This window comes from Fundulus heteroclitus, chromosome 8 (genome assembly GCF_011125445.2).
Source record: "Fundulus heteroclitus isolate FHET01 chromosome 8, MU-UCD_Fhet_4.1, whole genome shotgun sequence".
NCBI classification, from domain to species: Eukaryota; Metazoa; Chordata; class Actinopteri; order Cyprinodontiformes; family Fundulidae; genus Fundulus; species Fundulus heteroclitus.
This window is the reverse complement of record NC_046368.1, coordinates 317,405-343,856: the sequence shown is the minus strand read 5'-3', so window position 1 is coordinate 343,856 and position 26,452 is coordinate 317,405. Positions and strand designations below refer to the sequence as shown.

General features: G+C 37.4%; 2 protein-coding genes across 3 annotated transcripts in view; one reads left to right on the top strand and one right to left on the bottom strand.

Moving 5' to 3' along the window:
- Window positions 1–5,914, top strand: part of sardh (sarcosine dehydrogenase) — a 38,483-nt gene extending 32,569 nt beyond the window's left edge. For both annotated transcript variants that reach the window (XM_012871103.3, XM_021320765.2), the window contains exons 18-22: window positions 536–629; window positions 3,083–3,245; window positions 3,367–3,535; window positions 4,103–4,238; window positions 5,048–5,914. In XM_012871103.3, coding sequence (XP_012726557.2) covers window positions 536–629; window positions 3,083–3,245; window positions 3,367–3,535; window positions 4,103–4,238; window positions 5,048–5,176 — 691 coding nt within the window. In that variant the 3' untranslated portion in view covers window positions 5,177–5,914. The remainder of the gene's footprint in view (window positions 1–535; window positions 630–3,082; window positions 3,246–3,366; window positions 3,536–4,102; window positions 4,239–5,047) is intronic.
- A 2,203-nt stretch (window positions 5,915–8,117) lies between these two features.
- dbh (dopamine beta-hydroxylase (dopamine beta-monooxygenase)) lies at window positions 8,118–26,452 on the bottom strand. The gene is made up of 12 exons (XM_036139800.1): window positions 25,672–26,452; window positions 21,954–22,100; window positions 20,398–20,655; window positions 20,121–20,297; window positions 17,452–17,554; window positions 15,953–16,119; window positions 15,696–15,839; window positions 13,878–13,916; window positions 13,478–13,537; window positions 13,233–13,360; window positions 11,595–11,754; window positions 8,118–8,911 (listed from the first exon to the last, which is right to left on the bottom strand). Exons 1-12 carry the CDS (start codon window positions 26,038–26,040, stop codon window positions 8,819–8,821), a joined length of 1,845 nt encoding a protein of 614 aa, XP_035995693.1. The 5' UTR covers window positions 26,041–26,452; the 3' UTR covers window positions 8,118–8,818.

Below are 26,452 nucleotides of genomic sequence, written 5' to 3'. Positions count from 1 at the left end.
GAGATTTCCAAAATACATGTTCCATAACTAACTGAGGTTGAAAAGTTAAAGTATTTGAATTGAGAAACTCCGTCATGCTGTTTTATGGCCTTCCTGTTATCTTTTGAAAATATTGCTTCCCTCTTTCTTGCAGCTGTAATGGACCACATGCATGGCATAAAAAAAATACAGATCCTATTTAAATAGGTTCTTACGTCAATTTCCTTGTTTTGCTAAGTTTTGCTTTTTAAACACCTCATCGATCGATGGTGAAAATAGGAATGACCTGTTAAGCAATCAGAAAAGGTTTGAAGCTTCCACTGATCTGTCATCAGTCAGGGAAGATCAAATTGTCACCGGTTCCTATTACCAGCCGATTTCATTCTCATCTCCATCCTTTACTTAGCAAACTAATTAGCTGACTTTATGTCTAGCTTCAGAATTACCTAGATGCACAGTATTAGGTTTGTATAAATTTAGCACATTTCATTTGCCCAAACATGTGTTGGGGGACTAACACAGTTTGCGATTGTGTTTGCATTTACTACGTTTACAGCCGCAAAGTATTACAAGAAGTTTTGGACACAGACCTGAGCAACGAAGCGTTTCCCTTCTCTACCCATAAACTTGTGAAGGCAGCAGGACATCAGGTAAATAACCCTAAGAAACACAATCAGCCATAGATAAAAACCATGCACCATTTAGGAAAAAATATTATTTTAAAGATTTGTTAAATAGAGGTTCTCTACTAACCGTGTTTAAGAAGAATACATTTTAGTTACAATGTCTTTACTAACATGTCAAGGAAGTCCATTTATGAATGTTTTCCATCCCTGTCTCCTCCCCTTAATCTTTTCTTTGCCCAGTCTGTGGGTCTTAAGAACAGAGCCCCTAGTTTTATTCAATGTGACATTTGCAGTGCATACAGTTGAATTGCTAAAAGTTTGCTCATAGCTGTATTCTATGCATAAACCAGCTCCTGTTGTCAAGGGTTGAAGTGGTTTTAAAAAATGTAGGCTTTTGTAACTTAGGTTTGAATTATACCATTTGATTTGGAGTTCTTTACATGAAATGCCAAAGAAAGTGCTAGAGTGACCTTAGTCAATGTCCCTTAGCAGTCCCCCCTCCCCACCTGTTGCTGCACACTGTCAGTCAGCTGACTAAATAAAGGCAAAGCCATGTTTCCTTCTCTTACTGAAAAGACTAATCCTACTATTTAGAAATATTTCCAGTTGTAAAAAATACATGCCACCTTTGACCCTAATTCAGCTAAAAGTGATTTCAAACTCGAATCAGCAGGGTAAAGGAAGCATTTCTGTAAATCAGCAGGCTAGCTGCTGGATCAGATAAGCTGTTTAATTGGCATCAGCATCTTCTGCTGATCTTACGCTGTAAAGAGAAGAACAGCAAAAGTGTGCGATATTCTGTAGAGTAAGCACGTACAAACTACTCTTGATTTAGTTAATTCTTTACTTAAGTCTTCGTATCAAAATCAAAAAATAACAAAATATGATTTTTTTATAGATACCATTTTTATGAGTGTTGTAATCACTGTTTATGCTACTTTAGCAGGGATGATTGATGCTTTTCTGTTTTTAAATAAAATCGTTGCATTCTAGTCTATTATATGCGTCTCTGATAACACTGTGGATGACCTGGACTTCTGACCTATGATTAAAGAAGAAAAAAAAACACAAGGAGAAGGTGTTGCACTCATTACAGACTCATGCAGTGCCACATATGTTCACTCAACCCCAAGCCTGTCTTAGTTTCTCTCTCGCATAAATTACCCAATGTCCCGGTGACTGCGAGCCGCATCTTCACACGTCTCTGCAAGAGCGTTGGTGCGCGGGTGCCGAGCGAGGCGCTCGTGTTGTTCTCCAGCTGGTTGTTGGCCTTGTCTCGGTGACAGTTTAATGGCTGCAGAGTGCTGTTTGTGTGAGCAGAGCTCGTCCTGCCCCTCTGCAACCCCTCACAGCTCATTAGATTCTCTCTGTCTGTTTCTGTTTTCCTAACCTGTCGTTGACAGCGGGCGCACAAGCATACTAATTTATTCATATAGTTTCCTGTTGTTCCTGTATCTGTCTGTTTGTTTTTAGCTGGTCGGTACATGAGTGCGATGGTGCATGAGGCATGCGTGCATCTGGTGTGTGTTAGGGTCACATGCCTGCGCTGAGCTTGGAGATGTGCATATGGAGCCTGCAGTGATCCCTGACTAGACAGATGGACGTTCTGTCAATGCACCAACTGTGAAAACTGTTGGAGATATTTCCTCATTTTTTTTGTCCCCTTCTACATTTTATTTTCCTTTTTAATGTCGAGTGGGCTAGCTACCATTGCACTGCAAAAAGGGAACTAAAAGTAAGTAAAATTGTCTTGAAATTTGTGTATCTTTTCTTGATTTGACCAGCTAAAGAAGACTATTTGCCAATGGAATGAGTATTTTTACCCCTAAAATAAGATTATTAGCTGTCCTGCATTTGAAATAAGATGATGGAGATTAATTGTTATTATTTTAAGTGCAAAAAATCTTATTCCATTGGCAAATAGTCTTATTTAACTGCTCAAATCACGGAAAAATACACTGATTTCAAGAAAGTCTTACTTACTTTTAGTTCCCTTTTTGCAGTGCAATGCTAGCATCTGCACTGCAAAAAGGGAACTAGAAGTAAATACAACTTTCTTGAAATTTGTGTATTTTTCCTTGATTTGAAGAGCTAAATAAGACTGTTTGCCAATGGAATGAGTATTTTTACCCCTAAAATAATGTTATTAGACATACTGCACTTGAAGTAAGTTGATGGAGATGAATTGTTCCAATTTTAAGTGCAAAAATCTCATTTCATTGGCAAATTGTCTTATTTACTTGCTCTAATCAAGGAAAACGACACGGATTTCAAGAAAATTTCACTTACTTTTAGTTCCCTTTTTGCAGTGTGTTGTGTTTTTCTGTTTCTTCTACTCTCATTACTTTAGTTTTGCTTATTGCCTTTTTTTCCAGCTACATATGTGAATGAGCAGAAATGAAGCCTTGCTTTGGCGGCTTGAATCTCCACACAACTTCCTCCTCTTCTTCATCTTTTCTACCCGGTGTGTCATCCAGGTGCGAGCGATGCGTCTGTCATTCGTTGGAGAGCTCGGCTGGGAGCTCCACATTCCCAAAGACTCCTGTGTTCCCGTCTACCGAGCTGTCATGGCCGCCGGCGCCAAGCATGGCGTCATCAATTCAGGCTACAGAGCAATCGACTCGCTTAGCATAGAGAAAGGTAGCGTAAACATTTTAACCTGTTCGACTCCTGCTGACATACAGCAGGAGTTGTTTTGAGGAGGGGACGTGTTGTTGCTCATGGGTCCACTTTCCTGTGATCTTGCTCCTATTTTCATCAGGGTACAGGCACTGGCACGCTGACCTTCGGCCCGATGACACGCCTTTGGAGGCTGGGCTTGCCTTCACCTGCAAACTGAAGAGCTCCATCCCGTTCCAGGGCCGGGAAAGGCTGGAGAAACAGAAGGAAGAGGGGCTGAGGAGGCGCATCGTCTGCTTCACCATCGACGAGTCAGTAGATCCTCTGTCTGAGAACCACAATTAAGCAATCAGCAAAATGGAAATAATCAGTTTTTTTCTCTTTATCTTTACTTAAAATTGCACTTTTACTGTGCAGACTGGTAAATTATGGAGAAATACAGAATTTGATACTACTACTACTACTACTACTAATAATAATGATGATGATGATGATGATGATGATAATAATGATAATAATAATAATAATAATAATAATAATAATAATAATAATAATAATAATAATAATAATAATAATAATAATAATTAGTGTGTCGGGTATGGAAAAATATTTGTTTTTATGTGGTTCCATGGTTAAACCCTGACTGATGTAGAAATACAGTATTTGCGTTTAATTCCAAATGTTTACCTTTGCATCAAATTCTTTTAAGTAAAGGAGGATTGAGAACTCTATAACAGACAGATCATCAGCATGGCTGCAGTTTTCATTCGTGTATTTTGTCACACATTGAAAGCGTGTTTTAAACATTTTAAAACCTTTCCTTTACAAAAATCTGAACAAACATATTTCAACTCCATCGTTTTTCTCCTTTACTCCAGGAAAGTACCAATGTTCGGTCTGGAGGCCATATTCCGCAACGGCGTCCCCGTTGGTCACCTACGGCGAGCCGACTATGCCTTCTTCATTGACAAAACTCTTGGTTACGGATACATCCGCAACCCCGATGGAGGAGTGGTGAGACTTTTAAAGAGACTATAATGCCCTGAAAAGCCCCTTTTCTTTTCTCTATTGGATTTATTTCATCTTGGTTTCATATTATTACTTTTATCTCCCTTAAACTGAAGCCAGTTTTAGAAAAACAACTCTTAAACTTTAGATATTAAATGTCTTTGCATGACAACTTTCAGCGCACCTGAGCAGTGAATAAAGCTGAATGTGGAAACCTTGTGGAAAGCCTTTTATAATTCCTATTTCATACAAGGATTTTTCATCTTAAAGAAGGCATTTTCCTGAATTGATTTTGTTGGATAGTGCATTTAACTACAACTCTGACCCAACCCTTAAGTAAAAGTCTTTACTTGTTTTAGATTTAAGGCTAATATGCATGTGCTACTCTTTAAATCTTCACGTTTCAACCAAACGTTGGTATTTCCTTTGCTGCAGGGAAGTGATATTTCAGGTTCCTCTTTAAGAATCTGGTGTTACTCAGTGTTTTCTAGTATGACGCAACTAGCTGTTAGTTTCATTGTGTAAATGGCTGTGAGACAGTGTGGAGGATCAGTAAGGAGGGCTGCAGAGAGGAAAATGTGAGCTGGTCGGTGAAAATGAGCTTTCTGGGTTTCAGGGGAACTGACACCCGTCCCAGAAAGGGCTTAATTGCTTTCTGCGTTCAGAAACCTCCAAGCTGTTCATTTCTGTTTGTTGTGAAAGCTTTGAAATCCCTTGTTCATTCCTGCCTTCTTCAAGTCCTTCACGTGTTTTTCTTGTATTCTGTTTGTTTTTCGCTGACAAAATCTTTATTTTTTTTTTTCTTTCTCTACTAGGTGAGTGCCGATTTCATTAAAACCGGCGACTTCACGCTGGAAAGGATGGGAGTGACATACAAGGCCAAGGCCCACCTCAAATCTCCTTTCGACCCTGAAAACAAACGTGTGAAGGGAATCTACGTGTGACCGCCAATGTGAAAGCTGAAGTAAAACCATTCTGGTTAGAGAATGGTACGCAACCTGCCGCTGCTCCACATTCAGCTGTGAATTACAGTGACATATTTCTGCCTTTTTACAAGGTTTCTCAAATTTGAATTTTTTTTTTTTTTTAATGTGTCATTTTAGGAGGCTGAGCTTGACGTTTTAGAAATTCTGCTCATTTTCAAATCATTTAATGGTATAAACTCAAAGCAGATACAATCCGGCATCGCTGTACCCCAACCCGTGATTGTGTAAGATTATTAGTATAAAATTCACATCAGGTAAAGACTTTCCGTTAGATCCCATTTCTTTCTACGGCTAAATAAACTTTCCTATTGCCATAGCAAACAAAAGTAACTGATCTGAATAATCCTTTTTTTTTTTGTTTTTGTCAAACTAAACATTCATTAGGGAATCTTGGTGTGTACATTTGCATGTAGGATTTTAAAGACTCCCTTTTAACTTTGAATGTCTTACTTTTCTGGCAGCTCTCTTTGCATTGAGCTGGTCAGCAGAATGTATGATCAGGATCTTAGATGTGTGTCCGTGTTGTGAGGTTTTATGTGAAGCACTGACAGTGGTTGTCTTTAACCAAAGAGGCCTTAAAAGGGCTCAGAAAAAGAGATTATCCTTGTTTGTGTGTTTTTACTCAAAGTAAATCCCATGCTGCAGTTTCCACGGTAATGGGGGGGATTTTATTCTAATTTGGTTTTAAATTAAGAGCAAAGCTGTTCCTGCATTTTTTTTTATTCCTGTTGATCAGCTGTATTATAATCACATTCAAGTGGAGATCAAGGCTTCATCCTGAAGAGTAGAATATTCTCAAAAAAAAAAAACTCACTGTGGGGGACCCTCTGCTTCTTTCTTCGTAGTTTTATATCTGTGCCTTGTCACCAAATGGTTGAAGAAGAGAGATGTTTTTGTGCGGCTAACTTTTGTACTGTGAATAATTTTAACAATGCCGCATCCCTGTGGACAGGGTTCACAGTATGTCGTGAAGGCTGATTCTGCCCTATTAGGATAAAAACAATATGTACTTGCAGGCTTTTATTTCTCCTCTTTTCCACACATGACATTTTCGTCATCATGGTAAAAACAGATGAACAAGGTAGATATTTAACCAAGAAAATGACCGCGACGTGGAGGTATTAGAGTTTTGATATTACCCTGAACCTTTGGTGTGGAGCTTGGCAAAAGAAGGATCATATTTCAAGGTTTTAATCTTTTTTTTTTTTTTTCCTTCTAATGTTTTTATGTTCCACGGCCGAAACAAAAACAACCACATAAGAGAAGTCATCTGTGTCATTACCGGATTTAAATGGCGCTCCAAAGACTTGAGCCAGCTGCACTACGGGTGTGGTAATATATTGTGACATATGGTGTCAGTTTAGTTTATTAAACTAAATAAATGTATTAATAACCTAGATTTCAATTCAGTTTTGAAGTGCGGAGACTTACCACTTGAAGCTGCAGAACACCAGGTTTTGATTATGATTGGAGCTCTTATGCCTGGCGAGGTTAAGGGTTCAGGGTAGCATAATAGAGACACTTTTCTGGGCTAAATGTTCACAATATTCTAGTAGTTACAAAAATATACAATTAAGGGGGTTTCATCAGAATGCTGCTGTTTAAGGTATATCCCTGTGGTTTCCTTATCCATCTGTTGTCATTCACTCCAGTGACGTTTGTCATTTTTGCCTTTAATTTCTGTCCTAGTTGCAATTTATAGCATGGATTATTCTAAATAATCGTTTCTTTGCATTTTAGCACTTTTGGGAGCTTCATTGTTGTGAATTTAGTCAAATTAGTTCTACCTTTTTGATTACCTCATATTAAAGATAATTTCTGCCAGAGAAGAATCTGCAGGAAGACGGATTGATTGATATTGACTAACTGAGTAAGGTATTAGTTTCAGTTACACTATATATGTAATAAATTGTTAACATTTCTTTTTTATGTTTTACAATCGACCTAATTGATAAATAACTTGGGTAACTGGGCCCATAAAATGTGTTTCTTGTTGTTAAAGCTGATCCTCGTATGTACAGTACTTCTGTTCACCTGATTATCTGCTGTCGGTCAGGTTTCAAGTTGGATAGATTTCCATCTTTGTTTACACTGCGTACTTCTCAACAATTATTCAGATCCCTGGTGAAAATGTGTTCTAAAACCTAAAAGAAATAACTGTTACAGGGGCAAAGATGCTACTCGCTGCTTAAGTTCTCTAAAAAGTCATTTTTGAGATGGAGGCTTGTCACGTTGCAAAAAAAAGTCTGTGTCACTAAGACGGCAAGATAAACTTTCTTTGTCACAGATCTAGACGTTTTAACGTTTTTGATGACTAGCCTGACTGCAGATATGGCCAAAGGTATTACTCTGATAGTCAGAAAGTCATAGATTAACAATTGAAAGTTCTCGGATCAGCTTAAATGGGAAACTATAAATGTAGATAAATGCTTTAGTTACATGCACTTATAGGAATAATTTGGTTTGCCAATAACGATGACGCATCTAAAAAGACGTTAAAAAGGAGGTAGTTTATATATTACACACTGACATTATGCTGCTACAATAAAAAATAGATTTATTTAACTTTTTTTTTATATTATTACACATTTCTACCAGGGGTTGCAATAAATGTAGAAGGGGCTGTAACTTGTTACGGAGAACAGAAACACAAGGTGATTTGTAGTCATAGAACAGGTTTAGTTGGTTCGCATAACTCTATAGGTTGTTTTGCTGGTGCTTGCTGCAGCACGTCGAACACAAAATGTTTACTAATGTGAAAGAATTCATTGATTCTGTCCAGGAAGCCATTAATCTTTTAAAATGGTAGCTCTCGGGAGCCACTTGGGCTAATAACAACATATTTACAGTTTTAAAAATTGCTACTTAAAATATAGTTTTTATAATTTTGCAGTTTTTCTTATTTTTGTGTGAATATTGAAACAGTGCTGGTTAAAATAACTGATGTTTGTGGAACATGCCTTTCTAAGTGGGTGGGGAGAATCACTTTGGTGCTAATTTTAAATGAAGTGTGACATGCAAAGACAAATAATTGGATCGACTTATTCATGCTGATCTACAGTAGGCTTGTGACTTATGTCTAAGACAATTTGTTTATTAATAAAGGGTTGTTTTAACTAAAGAATTCTGTGTATTTTTCTTTTTTTTTTCAAAACCAAACCTTTTCAAAAGGAGAAACTCATATGGCAATGCAGTGGACCCAAAGGCTGACATTTTAATTTAACAGAGAATATTTATTTTAACACATCACACTTAAATTATATGACAAATAACATTGCTTTATTGTTATTAATTAAAACAGAATCATGAGAAATTTAACAGAAACTTTATTATTTTTATCTGCAGACCCGGTGTAAAACATGAACTCTGTTAATTTCCTTAAATGTAACAACTGAATAAGACTGTTAATAGCTTAATTATTATGCACAGATAATAAACACGGGTGGTTGGGGTAAGCAATGGAGGCTGTCTAGCAGCTAATATAGAGATAAAACTGAATCCAAACTGAAGCACATCACAGATGCCTTTTTGGTCTTTTTGGCCGCTCCCCTGTCCTGAAACCGCTCATAAAGTTTCTGCTCAGACTGGAGCTGTGCCGGCTCAATTGTAAGACTGTGCACCTCCTTCGCAGGGGTAGCGATGTTTTGGCAGGATGGAGGTCACGTCTGGTAAAGCCTGTTTCTCCCATTCACCCTGGAAGAAAAAGGAATATTTTTGTAAGTTACTTTTAGTTAAATGATTTCCATCATGGAACGTCATACTTCCTTATTTGTTGTTCTTTAAAGAGTACACGCTTGGTCGTATTTTAAAACAAAAAAATTGCATTAAAGATGATCTCCTTTGTCAAAGGTCATATGAATATGTGCTTTTGTAAATTTGGTCAAAAGACTAAACACAAAAAAAAAATGTAAATATTTATTGGGTAATAAAAAAACAACACTAAACCATTAAATGCAGTTAGAAAAAAATTAAATTGACATAGAACATCTCGATTTAAGACATAAAATCTATTAAAAGGCCGGTGGTGAGTTACATTTGTAGCCACAGCTGCCCGGGGGCAGACTGACAGAGGTGAGGCTGCCAGACGATTGTCACCACCAGGCCCTCCAACCTTGCCCAAGGACAAGACGACTGAGAGAGACAGAGTGTTACAAAATGAACTCCGAGTCCCAGCTCCTGCACCACTTTCGCCCATTTAATGCAAATACGCGTCTGAAATTCCTCCAGTTACTCAGAACTGGTCTGCTGGGATTATGATTAAATTAAGACAAACTCATTCTCACCATTAGAGTGTCATATTTTAAAAACACTAAATGTTTTTGTGACATTTCTTGCTTCTAGGGTACTGTGGGTTTATGGAAGAGTTGACAACAAATGTGAAAGGTTCCAACTAAGACAAGACAATAAAAAGACTTTAAAGTTAATCTGATTTTATTCACTTTGGAAAAGCTAAAAATTTGAAAATAATTCCTTATTAACTGTAAATTTCAATAGTAATAGTTGACGTGTCTAATGTGACGTCTAAAGAAGGCTTTGTAGAAAAATACAGGAATTAATTTATTGCTGGCTGAAAAACTTGACATAGCTCTCATGTTACCCCCAGTCAGCTTTTGATTAGTTGATAAGTCCTCCTCAAGAGGGGCATTTTTTTTTTAAAGATGTTGAGTTTGGCAACTCAAATGGAACCGTAGAATCTATCAAGAACAAGACTTGCCAGCCTTAGAGAAAGAGCTCACTACTTTCCACATACCTCTCTCATAATTTGGCTGTACTAAATATTAGTACAGTTTTCAATTAATAAGTTTATATAAAACAATAGCAAAATCCTTTACAAAAATTAAACCTGCAATAGGTAACGTTTTGGATTTAAATGTATATTTTTTTTTTTTTACAAATGTGTTAAAGCTGTCACCATGTCCTGACAGTAAAATCTGAGACATATAATCTATGAAAAAAAAAAATCAAGCTCCTCTGGCTCCTCCCAGTGGTCCTATTGCCATTTGTAGAAATACACCGCTCCCGGACAGAAACAACCAATCAGAGCCAGGAGGAAAGCCTGGCTCTGATTGGTTGTTAGCAAGGTTTATCAAATTGTCAATAAAGAGCAAGGGGGAGGGACCTGTAAGGCGGGCTTGTTCAAATTTTCAGGCTAAGTCTACAATTGTCTCAAAACTCCCTACTACAGCTTTAAGTTGGTAGAAAAACTAGTTAACGTAAAATTGTAATTGGCTTTTAACATCAATTTTTGACTTATGTCACTATTTCTAAACCCTGGTCATACTTTATCAGTGATAGTATAAATGACAAAACCCTTTTCAATAGTAAAGTATGGAGACATTTTACTCGAGCAACGTTTGATTTGACAAGTTAGCTTTTTCTGATAATTCAGTTTGTTTGATTATCTGAAACATTTGAAGTGTGATATGAAAGCGAACACAGAAGAACTTTGGCGAGAGGCGAACACCTTTTCACAATATTAACATGCTGAAATGACGCTTTGTTGTGTGCAATGCTTTGAGGCTGCTCCGAGGCTGAGCCTTTCAGCCTCCAGTTGTTATACAATGATTCTAGCCTGTACTCGCTGCATTGCATCAACTTGCAAACTTTTGAGCCCAGACAAAGAAACATACTATAAAAGAAACCACTGAGGAGCTGTGATACTGCAGGAGACAGACTGCAAGCTTAAGCATAGCTTCCAAAGTTTATTTTTTTTCTCTTACATTTTTCCTTTAAAATGTGATTAAGTTTTGTTGTTGTTTTTTTTGCCTTCCATTAATTCAACTATTTATACAAACTATGTCAGTGTAAGAAAAGGTCACATGCTGGGCTTGATATTAAAAGCTGTGGAAGCAATTTTTCTCCACCAGATCCTTTGAAGCGATAAGGTCCTTCAAGAGCACATTTTACACCAGGCGTGGAACATTTTAGTCTTTATATTTTAGCCGCTGATTCTCTTTTTTAAGTTATTCTCCAGACTGCTTATTTTAATCAAGTTGCCAGGGTTTAGCTCCACGTCTCTAAATAATGAAGTGGCACTGTAACTGATATTTTGGATGAATTGTTATTTCAGTTAAAATTTGTTTGGCTTGAGTTTGACAGGTGTTTTGAAACCCAGACTTTCTAACTCCATTGTTCTGAGGAGAGAGCATTTCTGCAAGGAAACCTTGATCAAGGCCTCCACACCGTCTGTAATTGATTTATTTACTTTGGTCCCAACATCTTGAGTGTTTGTGGGTTTATTTTTCAAAAGCAGTCTTTTAAAGAAGCCTGACTCTTCTGTAGAAATAATATCTGCATTGATTTGGTTTAATTGGTTGCTTGCCAGTCCATTGCAGCTTGTAAATGTGTGCGTGTTTGATGAATGGGGGGGACTCACAGGAAAGAGGCGTGCAGTCGACTGATTGCAGTGCATGGAAATGGGAGCTGTGTTATAAAGAGTGTTCAGCACTTCTCCAGCGAAATCATCCCAGTGCAGCTGAGCGTACTGCTCTGTCACGTCAACATCTCCACAGACACACTGGTCATTTCCATGGAACCTGGAGGGGAAGAATGGCAGAAATGGGAGCAAAAGCCACATAAGGAGGAGACGAGGTATTTTAAAACACATAAATATTCAATCAAAATAGTTTGTAGTATGCCGCCAATTCACAACACGTCATATCAAGGCACTTCATAAAGTCAATTCAATCATCAATCACCGGACAGATTGGTTATAAAGTTTTCTATCTACAGAAACCCAGCAGATTCAATCGGGTCATTGACGAACAGCATTCACTGGACAGTGGGCAGCATTGTGTTGTTGACTTTGCAGCAATCCCTTCACCGCTGCTTATAAGGCAGGAAAATTAAACCCTAATGGCAGACAATGTCCCAAGGATCTTTGAAGGGTTATAAAAGCTAGTGGGGATGTCTTCTTTAAAAGCCAAATATGCTTTTTGCTGAAAGTGGAGATAGTCGGTCATGGCAGATGGGACTTCCCACTAAGCATAATTCTGCTGGAGGTTACTTCCTGTTAAAGGGGAGTTTTCCTCTCCACTGTCGCAACATGCATGTTCGGTATGGGACTATTACTCAGATTGACCAGATTTTAAATGATCTTCTCAATTCTTTAAAGGTGCAGTTAGCAACGTTTCACCACTAGGTGGGCTGCTGAACACTGTCTGTCCAGCTTTGAATTGTCTTGCTACTGAAATGTTATATACAAATAAATGCCACTCTGACGGTGGCATTTTACGGGCAGGGAGGGGCTAAATCCTGAGCGGAGACAGACATATACGCACGCCCGGGCGGCCTGGCTTTGTACACAAGAGACTGGAGAACAACATAGAGATGGTGTGTGATGTTGTACCACATTCCATCTATAAAGATACCTTTAGTTCTTCACAAAACAATTTTTTGTTCTTTCTATTAAAGAAAATAAAGAAAAGAAAAGAACGAAACATGGTTTATTGCTCCTTTAAATTAGCCTTAAATAGGTTACACACACAGGTATTTGTATTTGTGTGTGTGTGTGTATATATATATATATATATATATATATATATATATATATATATATATATATATATATATATATATATACACAACATAAGCCTAGACGTAAACAGGGGACTTATGCAAACACAATGTGAGCCAAATAATTACAAGAGAAAATATTCATTGAAATGTGTTCCTAAAAATAATATTTGTATTTTAGTTTTATTTAGCGAAAAAAAAAAAACGTTTAGTAAACATTTTGCCCTTTTAACAGGTTAAAAATATTAAATTTCCTTGTTGAAATTAATATTTCAGGCTAAAAGACTGACATGTGTAAAGAACATAGAACTATTTTTACAGCATTGGGATCCAAACATTTCTTGTATTTGGGGACAAAAACATAATTTTTTTTTAAAGAACCCCTTAAGGATCAATGGGGAAGAAAGAACATTTCAGAGTTCAGAGTACAAACTGAACTAAAAGAAGAGGAGTCACAGAAAAATTAAAGAATTTAAAGTGTGCGGTCTTTACGCAGTACCTGTTAATGAAGTTAAAATATTTCTGCAGGTAGCCTGGGTCAACGTGGCTCTTGCAGAGCTCCAGTTGAGTCCGAGGGTAATAATGAATGTAATTAACGCACATCTCCTCCATGATGCCAAAACCTCCCTGGGGAGACGACAAAAGCAGAATGGACAACATTTGGTGAACATGAGGGAAATCAGAGAGTGCACTCAGGGTTATACTATCAAAACAAGTTTTCATTTAAATACCAAAACTTCTCACCACTGTAGGCTTGCTCCTGTCCTCTGTGTTGTAAGTACACTTTGTTATAAGGACGTCACCCTGCAGCATTAAACGATCATTATAAATGCAACATAAGCAACCCGTAAAAAAAATAAAATAATTATTTTGTGAATCACAGCCACTGCTGTTTGGTTTAACTGAGAATTCTCCAATAAATCTCTTTATTTTACAGCCTCCTTCTATTTACTTTAAAATTAAATGCCTCTCACTGCCATATGGTTATGTAATGTACTGCTTTACAAGCAAGGGGTGTGACAAATAAATCTGCCAGTTTACACGATTGTAAAGTTGATATTCTTGTCTATAAAAACTAACAAAGATAAAAAAAAAAAAAACTGGCATAATATTTCAGTTACAAAGTCCTCAAATTCATACTTACTGGTAAAATATTTATCATTTTCCTCAGAACTCGGATTGTCTACACAAAAGAAGAGAGCAAAATCAGTTGAACAAAAGCAATATTCACTAAGCATATCAATTACAAAAGGCAGCTGCACAGCAAAAGATAAGTTTAGACATGATTAGCATCTATAATACAATGCTTTCGTTATTCTTCAACGTTTTTTACTTTTCAGTTCTATGTTGTAATTTAAGCGTCACCATGTACATACACCTTAAATACAGACAGAACAAAAACAGCAGCTGTTTGTCTCCCCCAGGACTCTCATTTGACACGATTTAAAATATATTTTAGCTTGGCTGAGACTGGTGCAGCAAAAGCTTCCATATATCTAATGAGGTTTTGAATCAACACCACTCAACATTCATTTAAATTAGTCTCATCAGCTGCAGATGGAGATTTTATCACCTAGCCCGTCACATCTTTTCCTGCGAGCATACATGTGTAGCACAAGCAAATTGCTGCAGATGTCTGCCGCTGTTTCTCAACAAGTTAATGCCGTGGTTTGTCAGTTTACAGCTGACGGATAAGGTAAATCACAGTGTGCTGTGCCTGATGATATAGAGTGACTAGCAACGAAAGTGCTGTTGGGACTGTAGCTCCCCCTTTTGGTGGAGGAAGAAATGGCAAATAAGCTGCAGCAAAAAAATATTAAATTTTTTCTTAAGTGGAAATGCTAACAAAAAGATAGTTAGCTATAGCACTGCTTTAGAGTAGTACAGAAATTTAAAAAGAAACATTGATCTTTAATTGTTTTTTCTGTTTATAGATAAGCTATCGTTAGCCCTACAGCACAGCTAGCTGCTACAGGAAGTTAGAAAGGCAGTGGTTTAACAGTAGTTTAAGCCGCTGGCTTAAAATATGTTATTGTTTATAAAAATAAGCATTTATTGCCTGTCTTATTTTAGAGCACACACACTAGGGTTCTGAATTTATTAAATGACTCTGTGCTGTGAGTAATAGGACTTGCTGTTTTTTAAATTACTGTAACAAAGTTAAAGATTATAATTATGCTGACTCAGGAATATACGTGTTGCCACCACAAATTATGAAAAGAGACATCAGACTCTTCAGAAACAGTGCAGGCTCAGATTATTTGTTTGAATTGGTTCAGTCACTCCAGTTGGAGTGTGAGAGAAATTAAAAATCCACTTGTTCTGATTCATGCACATAGTCACAGTAGCACTGCAGTACAGCTAGCGGTTGCAGGATGTTTGAAAAGCAGCGGCTTAAAACTACTATCAAAAACTGCTTGAAATGACATGTTATACGTTTTAAAAATTCTGGTATTGTAAAATATATACATTTAATATTTGGCATTAATTAAGCAATCGTGACTAGAGTTAATTAGAAAACAGGCAATATCCTGTTACAATCAGCACTCCAGTTTCAGTTCAATTTGCTGAAATCTCTGCGGTATCTATCTTTTTTGCTTGTTTGAAATAATAGAAACAAAACTTGTAATGTGGCTCCTCATTTGCCCACATAGCACTTTTGCTTGTAACTTGCCAACTTCTTGCTCTTAGAAATTTGCTCAGTTTTTTTCTTAACTTTTGACAAACTTTTTACAGTTTAGTATATATAAAGTATGGATTGACCTGACATTTATCAAACAAGACAAAACATTTTCACACAGTGGAAATAGCTTGCATCTCAACTTGGAATTTTGAAATAATCTTTGGCAAATCATTTAAAACGGGATTTTTGATACTGTTCCCAGTCTAACAAAGAAATTACTAAGGTGCATAATTACAGTGTCGACATCCATTGTAGAAACAGAGCTATCTTTTCTTTCACCTGGTAGTCTGTACTGAAGTGCTGGTCTTCCTGTACCACTTCCAGCTCTTTCCCTCCCCTCACCAGAACTGTTTTGACCCCACGGCCTGCCAGGTGGGTGTGCAGCTGGGATGCAAATACATAGATACCTCCTGGAGGCAAAGCCTAGACAGACAAGCGGCAGACAAATAAAGAGAGTTTTTAGGTTCTCAAGATAATCTCAGTGCTGAGTTTCTCAGCATTTGAAACACAAAATTATGGGGGCTTTGTGTACATACAGTCCGGGTGCACTTGGATGTGCAATACCCAGTGAGATAGAAGGTATGCTGCTTCGGAGGAATCGCCATGATGGGAGTGTAAACTAGGCCCAGCTCCATGATCCCTGCATCGTACCGCCTCAGGCTGGGAGTGTAATGCAGTCGTATCCCTGATGAATCATGCCTGCCTGCATTAGAAATACAAATTCATTAATGCTTGGTAACTGTACAACGTTCTATGCTTAAAATATTATATAGGTAGAATATTTGTGCACCATCCCAGTCTTTGAAATATGTAAATTAAAGTGTTTTATTTTGGTGTCTTTTGTAGCAGAAGACTTCTGCTGTTTTAAGTTTTCAGTGATCATTGACTGTGTCGAATGAGCACTCTTTATCATGTAATTGGCCTGAAACGTGTTTGGAAGCTGTTGTGGTCCGGACAAAACAAGAAAATACTAGTATTAAAAAAAAAAAGTAATTTCACAGTGTGTTAACATTTTTAAGGAGGGGCTGTTGTGAATTTAGCAAATCATGAATTTTAATTGAGTTTCAGCAAGAAATTCACTGGGGACTGGAATTGCCTGATTTCCTGCTTGATCAGTCCTGACAAGGTGGTCAGAAAGTAAACAAAATAGGCTGTTTTCAGTTAAATTAAAGTCACAGAAAGCACAGGGAAGCTGCATAAAGGGAACTTTATACAGCTTCTATAAAAACAAAACATGATCTAGGTTTCACTTAGGCAGCGAGAGAGAGCTACGCTTTTAGCAGATAACAGGAAGGCTAAGGTTTGTAAGACACAAATGGCTGTTTTATCCCTTTATGCTTCATGGTTGATGTGTTTTTGATCAAACAGGATTAGTATTAAAAGTTTTGGCTCATTTTAGAAATCACTAAATTATTATTAAAGAGACTGATGCTTTATCGGTCTGATTAGTAAAATGAGTTGCTGAAGAGCTTGTCTGCTTTGTAATTATTTTGATTTTGCATCAAAAATAATTCTAAAACCTTGCTTTACAGAAACTGTTCTTTTACACTGTGCTGTGATGTTGCCTCTGCTCCTCATTTACATGATGTGGGGAAAGGGTAAACATACAGTATCTTCCGTACATATCATATGTCTTCTTATACTATGGTTCTTACAGAGACATCAGAGAAATTTAAAACCGGTATTGGTAGGTGACGTCAAAGCTTCACAAAAAGTAATAGCTAGTAATATCATTCAGTTATTGCTTCTTACCTGGAAATGTTCTCACAAAAGCAAAAGCAGTTCTTAAATTATTCAAATCCAGAAAGACCTTATGGAGAATATTAATGTGAAATACCCAGGCATTTGATGTTTTGGACAGGAAAAAAACAAATCTGGAGACATATTTGGGCAAATCAAATAAACTGGTCTGATAAGATGAGGGTCAGGCTCAGACTAAGAGATGAATAATACTCTGCTAGGGTTTTTCCTAGAATAACATGCACACCATTGGTAGTGCAGTATATCCCTAACTTTGTGTGTATTCTGTGTTTACCAGATATAAGAAGAGGATTGTGGTAATGGACTTCCAGACGAAGGAACCTTGAGGAACCAGGTCCACCAATGGCCAGGCCTGCATCAGGGGGATAGTAAAAAGCCTGGAAGAACACACATCCATGCATGCATTAAATACATGCAAGATTCAGGAGACAAACCCCCGCGGGGGGTAGCTTACTGTAATGGCTAAATGGACGACTTACGATTTATTGTTCATTCGGTGGTCTTATTAGGACTAGAAATATGACATTTTACAGCAATCAAGATTTTCCCCTGCACATAATATAACTTAAATGTTTATTAGAAAACATACTCTCTAGTACAAATGTCTTTCTCAATAGTAGAATGATCAGAATTACCTTTAATTTGATTCTCTGAAAAGAAAAGTTGCTCATTCAAATAGTTTTAGTAGTCTTATACTTCCTTTAGAAAAGTTATACTTTCTAACAAACATATCTTGTACATTGACTCTTTTAAACGCACAGTTCTTTTTATTTTATTTTATTTTTCTTCTCTTATTTTATTGCTGTTCTGTAAGGCTTCAATACCCCTTTCTTCCAGTGCACTGCCTGGGAGAATAAAACAACACTGTAGGAAGGTGATGAAAGAGGCCTGAATATTTCCAACCTAATCTTGTCTTCACAGCTCACAGAAGGCATCCTGCTTGTTTTGTTTAGCTGGCAGATAATCCAATCGGAGAGGGGCCAGGCTTGCTTGTATTACAGTGGGAAGCAGTGCAGAGAAATACGGTGACAGCCTCGCTGTTGCCTGTCCTCTTTGCTTTATGTGGATAGTTGAATGCTTTACTTGCTCAGCCACTGCTTTGTCACCTTATGGCCTTTCACTCTGCAGTTGTGAGCCTTAAGTTTATCATTTAGGTGTTTAAGTTGAATATCCGGGTCAGAGAGGAGAAGGACAAAAAGGTTGGACGCACTTGGAAGAAAACCACATGCACTATTGATCCCAGCATTCACTATTCACTCAAGTTTTTTGGATGGGTTAACTAAGGCTCTGAGCTCTTTTATATCCAATGCCAGCCATATTTATTGTCACCCCCTGTAAAAATGTGTAAAAGTCTAGAATATCAAAATGTCACACCGAAATTGAGGAATAAGCCAATCTTTTATAATACTGAGTAAATTTTTTCAGTGGGCGAAAACATCTCCATTCCTTACTGTTAGAGAACTGAAGCAAAGAGAGGCTAGGTGTCACCAAGTTTCCATAATAACTATTACAGTTAAACCTTGATGTGTTGACACCATGGGATGTTGCTTTTGAAGTCATTTTCTTTTTATTTGACCAACATGGTTCTTCTGACAGAAAGTAATATTACTGTTTTGGAGTGGCCCAGCCAGAGTCCCAACCTGAATCTGACAGAATATGTGGAAGGAGTTTAAGATTAGGGTGATGAGGCCTTCAAACCTCACAGACCCGGAGGTTATCACCAATGATCCATCCATCCATTTTCTATCTATACCCAGTTATCAGTGCAGATGGGGTTGAAGAACGATTATTTATCTTTAGTGAGATAATTACCAAAGATAAATAAGCAAAATAACAGTTGAAACATGCAGCAGGCAGGTCAGCAATTACAGGACAAGTTTGAAAAGTACTAATACTAATAAAAAATGTACACTCATTTATGAGATAATTTTAAATAAATAATTTTAGAGCAGTGGATTTTGTTTACTCAAGGTTACTGGCCCAAGGTCAAAGTCCATTCTGGCCAGAGCAGTTTATTCTTCACAGCTAAGTCAAGTGATGGACTCCTAAGGAACCCTCTTCAAGTGAGAAGAGGGAATGATACGTTTAGTTTTTTTTTCTTTCTTATTAACTACGGCCACTTCAAATTCCTGAACAATCCCAGAATAACTGTCAAAAGCCAGTGAGAGAGAAAAAAAGAACTACTTCTGACCAGATAATGTCAAGAACAGGCTGAACTCATAAGTCCAGGGCACAGAGGTAAGAATGACATTATTCTCACAAGCTAATCATTTAAATGTATTTTTCCGAAGTTATATTTAGCTATTTTACCTTTTGATAAACACAGATTTTAAAGTTGTATTGTTAGCAGTTTTGTGAAAACCACTGAAGTAGCCATTTGGATAAGAATTGCATTGAAAACTGCATTGAATTTGTTTTTGTTTTTAAAAAAAAAGCCTTTATGAAACCTTTTGCATCACCTCTAAAACGTCTTATTAGTTCATGTAAGGTTTTCATTTGCAGTACAGTGGGTGTATTTTTCTGTTTTCATGTAAGCAAGTTTATAAATATTTGTGTGCGTCCCACATACAGACTGTCTCTTAATAGACGATTTGTGTGTGGGAACATCTTTACAGAAGCTTGCAGCTCCAGGCTTTAATATTACTAGCGTGGGAGCTTTTGTTTGTCTCCTAAAATAGGTGCAAGGTCTGGACTCAAACCAAGTTTGTCCCAATGCTCTGTTTCAATTAGTTTGGTGTTTACATTGAACCGGCTGAATATGTTATACTTATTCTGCTTTATCTTTTGGTGTTTGTGGAACTGTAAATCTCATATCTTCAGTTTATATCTTAAATCTTCTTTTTTTTTTTTAAACTACTGTCATTTAGGCTAATTGTCACATCTTTAACGGGCATTTATTTTTTGCAATGTAACGTTTCGTGATGATGTTTTGGGTGAAACTACCTCAGCCCCCATAGCCCACGCAGCCAACACATGACGGCAGAAGTTGATGTTTTTGGGTTTCATTTTATCGTCACAGGAGCCGCTGTACTGCGGCACCTCTCGGAGATCCGGTGCACACTCGAACACCTCAATGTGATGCACAATGGCCTCGTTTCCTGGCGTTATCACGGACTCATACTGACAGAAATAAAGAAAAATTAAACAGCTTTTCACATGTATTCATGTAATTGTGAACAGACCAAATTTGAAGCCTGTATTATTTCTGAAATCCTTCTACCATGACGATGTGGTTCTTGGTCATATCATCCGGCAGCTTCTGGATGAAGCACCAGTAGGTAGTTTCTTGGTTTGGTATGATGACATTTGGAGCAAGAACGTCCAACGTCTGCACATCCGGAGGCAGAGTGGGTGACGGCGTGTCCGGACGCAGCATTAGGATTCTCTGCACCCCCGTGTGGATCCTGGACAGGTTCAGATCCTCAAGAGAGGCAAGAGGTTGATCCAACAAGCCATAGATGATGTGCACGGTTCCTTCCTGGTGAGTCAGAACAAAAACGTTTTAAATAACTACAAAGCAGAATCAGAGAGGCGAAGACGGTTATTTTAAATTAATCCTTTTGAACTTACTTAATTTGTATATTATGTTTTTGTCAGGCAAATATAGATACTTTCATGATGTCGTCATAGTAATCAGTATTGATTTTTGTGTCTGCTCTAAAAAGTAAAATATGATACCATGGAAACAGTGATAAATATAATTTTCTGTGAAAAGTGAAATAAGTAAATTTTTAGACAAGAACTTTAACTCCCTTTGATCATTAGTTAATGTTTTGTACAAAAGACAAGAAAAATGTACGCATTGCTTTACACAATATATTGTATATTATTGTAGTAGTATAATCTTATCGCTTCAAAACACGAATACTCTGGGGAATTTGGCAGATAAAAGCTTAAAACAAAATGTATAAATAACTTTTGGTAGATTGATGTTAAAAAAAAGTTTACGAATAACTTTGGAAGATATCTAAACATACTGTATACTTTTAGAAAAAATGAATAGAAGAATGAATGAATAAATCACACAATTAATATGACTTTAGTTTGAGAAAAGTTTCAAAACATTTCTATAAATTCAACAGTTAAGTCAGCCATAGGTTTTTATTCTTACTATTGTATCATATCTCACAGAATGATTTTTCTACTTTGTTTTGCTAGAAATTACCCATACAGTATCTTCAGTTTAGAAAATTCTTTTAAGTTAGAGACATCCAAACTGTTTGTCATGTGGGTCAAACTCGTCAAGTCAAAAATAGTAAGAAAAAAAAAAAACACAAAAAACTAATTTTTTTTCTTTCTTTTTTACTAGTTCAAAAATAAACTAATAATGCAATGTCTTTAATTAGAAAATAAAGTATTCAGATTTTTAGTATAGGATGTGTAAATTATTGTAAATGGACAACTTAAAAGTGTTTTGCACTTCTTTCCTTATTGAAACAAAGGCCTCCAGCTCGTTTAGGAAGATAGATTTAAAAAAAAGTTCTCAGCAATAGGAAGCGGATCTGGGTCTCTTTTATGAGTCACATTTGCTGTATTTGGTTTATTGAATTAATCAAAAGCAGATTTGGGTGAACCAAAGTCTAAGTTAGGTTTATTTTATGGCAGTGCTGTAAGCTGAGTAACCTTTCTTTTGTAGTTCCTGGTATAAAAGAAAAGCACACAGATGGCGACGTTCTCTTGAAACTGGGGGTACCGTTTGCACACCCAAATCCCATTTATATTCACACTGCCACACACACACACAGAATAAAAACAACAAAAATGGCCTTTCCCCACCTCTATGATGTAGTCTCTAGGATCGCAGGTACTAAAGGGTCTTTTGAAGAGCAGGTAAAATCCATCAGCTTTCTGTTTAGCTTCGATAAGCTCATAGTCTTGCTGGCTGTCCAGTGATACACGGCCTTCGCTGTCACTCCATGCATCCTGCAGGAGACGCCATAAACAGGAACACCAGAGCATCTTGAGCTATAATTACAGTACTTTTGAAACAGTATTTTACCCCCTTAAAGTCATGTCATGAAATGGTTCGTGCAAAAACGTAGAAGACATCGCTCTGGTAAGATGTCACCAAAACCTAACCTTTTGAGCACATCCTCCCCCTGCTAAAACATAGTGGTTGCAGTATAGTGCTGCAAAATGCTTTTCTTGAGCAGGAGCAAACAAGCTGTCCAGGGTTGATGGGAAGATTTATGGAGCTAAATGCATCACAAATGAACCGCAGAACGGGTGATGGTAGGTATGTTGGTAATGTGGAGAGCCAGGTGTGCACACTTTCTTTCACCGTGAGAAAGAAACTATTCTGAACTTTAGACAACCACATGTTTCTATTTCAGAGAGTAAGTCAAGAAAGGGCAAGAGTAATTGATTGTAGATATTAAAACACAACGTTCTGTAGTCTCAGCAGCAGGATAAAAAAGAAACTCCTAATGGTTACTGTATAATAATAATAATAATAATAATAATAATAATAATAATAATAATAATAATAATAATAATAACGACAAACAGCAGCGGTTGCAGTCAGTTGTATGACAGAGAATGATGTGCTTTATGAAAGGAGCTAGTTAAAAAGAGTGGCAGCTGGTGTTGTGAAACCTTCCCCGACCCGGTATCCAAGATGTTCTTCTTCTCAGCCAGAAGGCTTTGTAGCCTCAGCTGTGTTTCTCACATTCCTACCTGTCCAAAATAACACCTAAGATCTCTCATTTAGCTCCTCACTGTTACTCTTATATAACTGTCCCACACAAGCTCCATGGATTTGGAAGACATCGACTTAGAAAGTGTACACTTTGTGCACGTCAAATAAGGGATGTGGGCCATAATACACCTCGTCCAGTGTGAGTTAGATGTCTGCGGTGAAGAAAACTTGAGCGGTTGAGCCACAGGGACCTATGGTGACTAGTTTTGAACACCTCTCTCTGCTTCGAAGCAGGTGTCTCTGTAATACAGCAGTTACTCTGGGACAGGGGTCTGCAACCTTTACAACCCAAAGAGTCATTTCTGCCCCCAGTGCAACTAAATATAACCCATTTAGAGCCACAAATGTTACATAACCATTTGAAAAAAACATATCCTTGTGATTTTTTTAAATAAATATCAATAATAGACAATTCATTGGCATTTCTATTTTTGTTTTATTTCTAATTTAGTTTTTTTTTAAATGTTTTTCTTCCGCTGATATATGTGGAAATTATGTTAAAAAAGAACATAGTTTATGTTGGTCAGTACAGACTTCACCCAGTTCTTCAGTTCTGCAAACATTTTTCAATTCAAAGGCAAATCTTGTCTTCACATGAAACTGTTTGTTTTTTAGGTTCTGCTAAAGTAAGCAATTCGTAAATAGCTGTTTTTGATGAAACCATAACACAACTGGAGCAGAGAGGGAAGGAAAATGTGTTTATAGATGCAAAATGTCTGTCTGTCAGTTTGTCCGTCTGCTTGTGTGTGTGTGTGACTGCAGCATTGCAGTGACCTTTATCTGTGAGTAAATTTGCTCCCCTGAGGCAGGAAAAAGTGGAGAGAAAAAAAGAAAGCTGGATCGGGTGCAACCGATTTAACAGGAAACTACTTTAACACAGCTCCGTCTCACATGACTTGATTTTTAATCCACCGGCTGAATTTCAGGGAAATGCTTCATATTTTAACTTAATGTGAAATATATCTGTGGCACAGTGAAAAACAAACGAGCTTACATCATGCCAAGCAACAGTTAATTTGTTAAAATAGGATAAATTACCTGATGTAATTACTCAAAGTTCTCCGTATAAATGACATTTCACCGTCTTTTTGCCATCACTCTACAAGGGGAACTGTCTGAACAGGCATTTAGCTCAGTTTAGGAGGAACAAGCACCAACGGCGCATAATTTGGAGGTACTGCTGCAATTAGCTTTGTGTTCTTGCTCTGTTTTTTTTTTTTTTTTTTTTTTTCAGAAAAAGAACACTTTGGCTCAGAGCTTCTGTTTATCTCTTTTTCTGCAAAATAGAAAATACTTGAAACAGAAGTTCCATAACCGGTCTTTTTCTTTCATTGTCTTCTCCCTGGCTGTGCAGCTCCAAGGTCACAGATGGCCACCATTGAGGAGCCTGGTTCTGCTGGAGTTTATGCCCGTTAAATGGGAGTGGCTCCTTTCCACCGTTGCTATATGACTGTTCAAGATGAAAGATTGCTGCAAAGTTAGCGACTCAGTAAATGTCTGTCAGACAGATTACTTTTTACAAGCTGGCAGTGAATGATAGACTTCTAATTGGTGTATCTGTTTGAGCAATGAAGAGTAACTTTGACGTATTGGATTGGATATAATTCAACCTGAAACAGCCTGTATGGTTAGATTGGATTAAAAAGAATTATTTAAACTTAATTAGAAAAAAAACAAACATTGCTTCCACTGTCCTTTTCAATAAATTGGAATATGTGCTCCGACAATGCTAATTTCTCAGTTTATAATTACCTCTTAATGTGTGATAGTAAATTGAATTAACTGAAATAAAAAAAATAAAAAATGTTTAAGTAATATTCTAATTAATCGAAATTGGCTATATACCTCTAGACATGAGGTGGACATGGTTGCCTCCTAAAAAAAAGCTTTGAGTGGACTTTTGTGAATTGATGCTATTTAAATAAACTGACTGAATTGGACTTAACTGTTCAGGAGGTTGATGGTTCAAACCCAAACTTTAGGTGTGACCCCACTCCAGTATATTAAACAATGTAGGCCTCTACAAATGGTATCATCTCCTAAAATAACTTCTGTTTGCATGTATATATGGCATATATAAAAATATTAATTATATATAATATCATATTTTAGATTTATTACCGATACGGCTGTTCTTAATCTCTTAATTACGAGTGCAATGTAAAATCATACAAAAGGTTTTCTATCAACCAGAATTCCAAACTGAAAAGCAGCTTTTTTTTCACCCAAACACCTTCCCTTTTGCGCTGTCGATGCTTCCTCGCAGGCGTCGGTGGAACGCCCAAACACCGGACAATGATTTTAAAAATGTAAAGAAAAGTAAATTAGGTAGCAAGATATCTACGCCCAGAAAAAAAAAATAATACCAGCTAATTTCCAGTTAGAATTTAAGTTGGATTTCATTAAAAAAAAAAAAGACATGTGTGGCAAAATGAAAACAGGAATTTTACACATCCTAATTAACATGTGATTTTGCTTTGATATGCAAATATCTGCTAATGATTCCCAGAAGAGCTGCAGCTATTAGTGCAGTTTGACTGATTTCCAATTAGGAAGGCTTGATAATATCTTTAGAGACTCTGTGATCATGCAGTGAAATCTATCCCCCAGGTTACTTGTGCAAGAACGCCAATCCCTCATCCGCACAACCATGGACCGACTAGGAGATCCTCCTTAAGATCCTTCATAAAACCCCTGCGCTCTCAGGCTGTCTTTAAAAAGGCACATACTCGTCAAATGGTTAGTGTTGTCCTAAAATTCCTTGAAAACATAGACCGAAATGAAATCCTTGCTTACCCCAAAGTAGCTCTTTGTCCCAGCATCCCACAGCACAACCAGGTCTGCGTTGGTGAGCTCACCGCGGTCCGACATCCCCAGCACCACCCCGTGTCGGAGCTCTGCGACCCTAAGCTGCATGTAAACCTCCTGGCTGGCATAACTGATGTTCCAGGCCAGCAGGAGGTCCCCGCGTGGATCCAGGGGCATACGGAAAGGCATGGGTAGAGGCAGCAGAGGACTGGAGGGGCTCGGCTTAAGGCTGGACACGTCCACGGCGTTGGAAGGTGCCTGATACGAAGCCACGAGGATCACCATTAAGGCAGCCAGGCCGGTGAAATACATGATGGTGATGTCCTGAAGGCGGAGGTCTTTGTTAAAGAGCTTCATTGTGGCTGACAGACCCTTCTTTTTAAGCTCCTTTTCTTTTCCTTAGTCTCTCTTGCCAAAGTTGACCTGAAGTTTAAGCCAAAGAGTGAACTGCAAGCAAACTTTTTCTCCAATCCTGCAGTCAAAACTCTGCAATGTTAAACTAATACAGCCACATTTGTCTTGTTCGATTTCAATAATAGAAGTTTTAGATTCTCTGTAGAACAAGTTTCTTTCTGTTTTCTGCCCTCTTTGTCTCTAATGTCAGAAAACGTCTGACCTTCTCTAAAGCATCAGTAATTAGCTTTTTTTTTTATTTACCCTGGTGTTAAGCTTCATTGGTGTCTCAGCTCTCCTCTGAACAGCCGCTAGATCTCTTCCAACCTTGTCCACCTCTTTGCTTTTTAAAAGACTCCTCCCTTGCGAGTTGCCT